This window comes from Nelumbo nucifera, chromosome 3 (assembly GCF_055504915.1).
Source record: "Nelumbo nucifera cultivar China Antique chromosome 3, China Antique-T2T, whole genome shotgun sequence".
In the NCBI taxonomy this organism is placed as follows: domain Eukaryota; kingdom Viridiplantae; phylum Streptophyta; class Magnoliopsida; order Proteales; family Nelumbonaceae; genus Nelumbo; species Nelumbo nucifera.
This window is the reverse complement of record NC_142651.1, coordinates 9,179,855-9,186,236: the sequence shown is the minus strand read 5'-3', so window position 1 is coordinate 9,186,236 and position 6,382 is coordinate 9,179,855. Positions and strand designations below refer to the sequence as shown.

The window sequence follows — 6,382 nt, the reverse complement described above, 5'->3', positions numbered from 1 at the left end:
CTACCCTGTTGATGTAGCCCCATGAAGAATTACATTGTTTTTATCTATAATATGCATATCTCAATTTCTCTCTTAAGATCACTTTTTGGATATTCTTGACATTTCTAATACTTTAAACCTTGGAGTATGATTGGAAAGAGTACAAATATAATTATGTACAGTATAAATACATACAAAATATAAGGTTTTGCATTCTACATATTTGTATTTATACTCCTTCCAAATTGAGCACAGTATAAATAAATACAAAATAATACAAGATACAAGGTTTTGCACTCTATTTATTTTTATTTGTATTCCCTCCAAATCGAGCCTTAAGGTCAGTTTGGTAAGAGTACAAATGCAAATATGTAGAGTGCAAAACCTTATATTATGTATGTATTTACACTATACATATTTGTATTTGTACTCTTTCCAAACTGATCCTTAGGATTGAATACAATTGTAAGCCACAGTGGCAACACTGAAATGATCGACTACAATTGTAAGCCACATAGACTCCATTTGGGAATGATGCAAACAAAGTGTGAATGCAAATATGCAGAATGTAAAATGGTTCATGTAAATGCAAAGTTGGGTTAGTCTTGCATTGACAGATTTACCTTTTTACCAAAATGGATGCAAACATGAATCCCAATAAAATATATGCCTTTTTTTTAACAAAAATCCACATTAAATGAAAATTTACTTCTTTTTTTATATCGATTTACATTTACATCTCATTTTGAATGTAAATATACATTGAAAAATGTATTTTCTATCATTTATCAATGCATAATTGTATTCTTGCCAAACACCAGAAAAATTGAAGCAGAATATACCTGAACTGGGGTTTACACTCTATTTGCATCGTTCCCAAACGGAGCCTAAGTAGAAGAAGAATGTGATTGTAGGCTTTAGTAAGCTGGTGCTTCCCATACATACTGCCCTCTTTTAACGAAATAATCTTCTTGTCCACCACCCAAGTACGGAACAACAAGAATAGAGGTGGTTTGGCTTTGAGAACTTGTTAGTTTCTTAGTTCAGTAAGAAACAGTGATTACCGTTGAACGGGAAGATGATTCAAGGCGAAAGAGTAAAATTAAAGCGTACTTTGCTTTTTGAGTCGATGAATCACGAAAAGGATGTGATTGGTCCAATTTCAGAGACGTGAAGGAGAAATCATGAACAAATTATAGCCTTTGGCTGTGCAGTGTGGAAGAGGTTTTATCAGTTCTCAGAAACTAAGGAGAGGAGAGAGATTGCAGTTAATTTACCTTTACCTTTTTCATTCCAACTAAAAAAACCGTAATAAGTACTTCACAATATAATCTAATCATTGCAACTAAATATTACTAATGAAGTGATAGAGAATATGAAATCACGTGCTTATATGCCGTACCATCGTATCAATCGACCGACTCGGACTCGACAACAAGTGGGAAGTCTGATAAGCCCAGACATGTTGAGTGTTACATGGATCACTGTCACAAGCACACACCTGACACCTCCTGCTGCTTCATTGAATACTGGAATTTGGCTTACGGCTTACCACATCACCAAACCCCAAAGGTTACCGCTTTCGTTTCATACTTGATACTTTCATTTCATTTGCCGACTCCTGATTGGTATTACGGTAATAAAAGGATGCAAGAGAACGGAGGGTTGAGATCCTTCCGGTTGATGGGAGTGGGAGGGACCCATTGAACAGTATTTTGAGAGTCCTTTTATTTAATGTATGTGCACTGTGCTCTCTGGTGCAGGCAGGAAAAAGGCTGCACGTGCCTAAGAATTGGGTCATAGAGAGAGGACACGTCACACGTGAGAGGGAATTTATCCTTTGCTTGGAGAGGGAGGAGGAGAGACAGGGGTTCTCAGTTGTGGTGTTGTGTTGGCCTGTTGGGTTGCCTGGGTGGAGCCTGGAGGAGTGGGGAGAGAGAGAGAGAGTGTGTGTGGGGTCCAAGATGGAGGAGTGCTGCTTTCGGTTTGCTCTTTTTCAAGGACCCAAATATTCCCAGTGCTGTCTCGTCAACGTGACATTTGACAACGCCGTGATATCTGACGTGTTTCTTCAACAAAAGAATCCAATCCCCGTTCCCCCACCACACCCACAGCCCACAGGGACCATCAACCCAACGCCAACGGCCCACCCTGTTCTCTTATAACCAGGCTTTGATCATGACATCATCGCGCATCAGGACCGTTGCCTCCAAAACCGTAGTAATAGTCTTGGTCAAGCTGACCCAACTGACGGACAAGGTGGGCCCTCCCCTCCCCCCACTCATTAACCACCAACGAAGAGAAGAAGAAGACCACTATACCACTATAACAGTACAAGCAGCAGAGAAGGGATGAAAGCCTGAAAGGAGGGGAGCCCACCCCCCCGGACTACCTTTTTCTTCCTTCTTATTGATGACATGACAACCCCTCTCTCAAGCATACCAACCAATCTACTCTCTCTCTCTCTCTCCCCCCCCCCCTCCTGATTCCCCCAATCTATTCTCTCTCTCCCCCCTCCCTCCTGATTCCCACTACCACTTCTTACTCCTTTAACACTACTCCTTCGCTTCCCCAAGAGTATTACCTACTATTCTCCTTCTCTGCTATCCTTTTGCAGTGCAGCTAGCTCTGGTGAAATTAAAATGAGGTTCTTCTGAAAAGAAGGGGCGTGGCTGTAATTAATTTATTTTTCCTTCTTCTGATCATTTGGCTTCGTTGAATGGGTCTTACTTCTCTGCAGGTCTGCATGGACACATCTGACTGGTTGCAGGTATCGATTCATTTGTTTGCCTATCTTTACAAAATCTAATTTTGTTTTCATCATGACAACCTCCTTATCCTCCTCCTCCTCCTCCGTTTAAGGTTTTATATTTTTTCATTCTTTACAAATTTCTAGCCATGTTTCTCTTAAGCTAGCGTTTCGATCCGGAGAAGGTATAATAATGAGTTAACAGATCCATTTTATCCCTTAAGCCCGTTGTACATTGAAGGTTAGGGTTTACGAAAAACAAGAGAAAATCATGTACAGTTCATGATAAACAACAAAAAATGACTATATCCATGCTTCCTTCATGTGTAACATTACTACACAAAACTTAAGACACACACAGGGAGAAAGAGAGAGAGAGAGAGAGAGAGAGAGAGAGAGAGAGAGAATAAATGAATTGATTAGATAGATATAAACTAGCTGCATATATAATAGAATTATAGGAAAAATTAGATTGGTAAGTAGTGAGCTTATACTTGTAGTGCGGCATGGAATCAATGGATGAATCGTAAACGTAGGGGAGTGGAAGAGATTTGTGACAGACAGAATGACAAATGTTTTACATACTTATTAATCTAATAAAAGCTAGCAATGGAACTCCTAATGTTAGACATGTTCAAGAACAGTGTGTTCCAGTTCCAACTTCCCATACATGCATGTTTTAAGCACCTGGCTTGATTTCTGACATTCTGATGGAGTTGATATTGTAAAGAAATGGAATGTCTAATCCCAGATTATCTCTCTGTAATCGCCAATCTGGCACATTCTTATATTTCCTTGTCCTCTGAAATTAATTAGGGCGCGACTCACGAGGAAAATGGAATGGATGCTTCGTCGCCTTCCGGGGACTCCATTATTACATGCTCAAGGCCATTGCTGGAGAGGAGGCTGAGGCCCCAACATGATCAAGCACTCAAGTGCCCAAGGTGTGACTCCACGCATACCAAGTTCTGTTACTACAACAATTACAGCCTCTCGCAACCACGCTACTTCTGCAAAACATGTAGGAGGTATTGGACCAAAGGAGGCTCCCTCAGGAACATTCCTGTGGGCGGTGGATGCAGAAAGAACAAGAGGGTGGCTGTTAAGAAATCTGATACTGATCAATCACTACTTAACAAACACCCCAGTTCATCATCTCACGACGTTACAGATCTGCAACTTTCGTTTCCTGAGGTGCAATTGTCACACCTAACCAACCAGCTGTTTGGCCATCCTGCTGCAAGTCTCGGGAACCCTAATTTCATGAACAAGTACAATAATGCCGTGCTAGACAACCCTAGATCGGTCGATTTCATGGAGAACAGCAAGTTATTTGATGCCATACTGGGAAACTCTAGAAACCATGATTTCATGGGAAACAGTGAACTGGGTCTTGTGGGCGGCCTTGGAGTTGGAGATGTTGGTCATGGGTTCACACCTTCTAATAACCTCCATGCTGTTAGTTCTCCATTTGGGTTTTCCCTTGAAGGGAGCAGCGGGGGATCGTTTATGGACACTTGCCAGAGGCTAATGCTTCCATTAGGAGGCAGTGAGGATCCAAACGCTATAGAAGCGAAGCCAAACAACAAGCTCCTGACCCTTGAATGGCAAGATCAAGGTTGCTCCGAGGTTGGAAAAGATTCATTCGGGTATATCAACAGTCTTGGCTCATGGACTGGGGTGATGAATGGTTATGGATCTTCTGCAACAAATCCATTAGTGTAGATCAATCCAACCACTTGTTAGCATTTTTCCTACTACCGAAGGATAGGCTTTCGTGCTGTTGTTTCTTGTGGAGGTGGTCTTCCATCTTTTTCTTTGGGTTATCCCTTCTTTTGGTGGTGTCTTGGGAGTAAAAGACATTCAAAGTTGTAGGATCTTGTTGTCATACGAGGGAGATATAATATTCCTTTAGAAGAATAATAAATTTTAGTACATCTTTTTTTTATGGTTCTATTCTATTATTTCATTTCTATGTGTATGTGGGGTGGGGACTGGGGGGGAAAGAAGAGGCTTCAGGCTTCTATGCGGAAATTTCTTTTTATTTCGAGTGGTATCTTTGCATGTGAACTCCTTTCGTGTCGATTGATGATTCCCTGGGCCTGGTAATCCTGATTCCTGAACTGCTGTCCTGATTATGATCCATGACAGTCTTGAGTCATGAGTCTTGATTGACTGGACAAGTCAGTTTGAATCGGCCGGGCCTGACCGTAAAATTGGACACTGTGACACTGTGTACATGAATGATAGACCGGTTTGCGGTTTCCATGATATCCGGAAAAGAGGATACTGATAGGAATGTATTGATTTAGATACAACTGGCCCGACTTCAGAGAGAGAGAGAGCTTCTTTGTCTTTTAAACTCTGATTTATAGATCCCAGTCCGGTCGGAATATTTCAAACATGTGCCAAGTGCGAATAGAACCTAGCTAATCTGGATTGATTCACACCGTCATGTCTTAAAGCTGTATTTGGTTTGAAACAAAAAAGCAGGAAAAGGAAGAAAAAAAGCAAAAAAAAAACTAATACAAGATTTGTAAATGTTTCTTTACATTTTCTTTCCCTATCTTTTCCTTCAAAGTAAATATAGCCTAAGGCCTCATTCGTTTTTTGATAAATTATTTATTTGGGTAAATACAATTATTTGGGTAAGTTTTTCCTAGGAAATATATTTGGGTAAGTCTATTTACCCATGTTTTTTTAATTTATTTCGTAGGTAAATAAGGTAATGACCATTTTAGCCATAAAAATCCATTATTAGAAAGGGTATTTTTGTCCCATTCAAGTGTTAGCAACTTTTCCCCTAAGTGGGAAAGTTATTTACCCACCTAGAGAAAGAAAATAAACTTTCCCTAATCTCAACATAAATCTGAAAAATGAACATGTGATTCTTGGTCAATGGGTATCAAAATCCCATTGACCAACTTTCCCCCCTCTCAAAATCCAAAAAAAGAACACCCCCTAAAAGTTAATGTATAGATAACACCACCACCCCTAAATGGCGATCATGTTGTTAATGCACCTCCTGTCGAATTTGACTTCAGTCAGGGCAAAGCTCGTTCGAGTAGTTTTTACTGCCTTGCATTGAGAATATCTCCCTATTTATGTGCTTTATTTCACAAGGAGATATTCCCAATGCAAGGTTGCAAATGGCAATTGGAACTGTGTGGGCATGAGCTTGCCCTAACAAAAGCTGATCTCCACTACCAAAACTACTTCAAATTCGGTGGGCATTTTCGACCCACCCTATCAATTAGTATTACCAGTAGTAGTTCTACATCCAATAATATATATAAATATTGTCAAAAATGGATTTAAATGAAGTTGAGTTTGTCTCTAAAGCCCTATTTGCTTTTCGATAAGTTATTTACCCGAGTAAATGCAATTACCTTGATAAGTTTTTCCTGGGAAACACTTACCTAGGTAAGTGCATTTACCTATGTTCTTTTTATTTTCCAAGTAAATAAGGCAATGGCCATTTTCGCCATAGAAATCATTTATTAAAAGGGGTATTTTTCTCCCATTCAATTATTGGCAACTTTCTCCTATGTGGGAAAGTTATTTACCCACCTAGGAGATGGGTATCACTTTCCTAGACAAGTGATACCCAGGAAAATAAACTTTCCCGATGCTCACATAAAGCTAAAAAAAGAG

At 39.9% G+C, this 6,382-nt stretch overlaps 1 protein-coding gene across 1 annotated transcript; it reads left to right on the top strand.

Moving 5' to 3' along the window:
* The first annotated feature begins 2,464 nt into the window (after window positions 1–2,464).
* On the top strand, window positions 2,465–4,676 carry LOC104593185 (dof zinc finger protein DOF5.6-like). Its single transcript, XM_010252934.2, has 2 exons — window positions 2,465–2,749; window positions 3,545–4,676. The coding sequence occupies exons 1-2, from the start codon at window positions 2,699–2,701 to the stop codon at window positions 4,451–4,453; spliced, it is 960 nt and encodes a 319-aa protein (XP_010251236.1). The 5' UTR covers window positions 2,465–2,698; the 3' UTR covers window positions 4,454–4,676.
* Window positions 4,677–6,382: the final 1,706 nt, after the last annotated feature.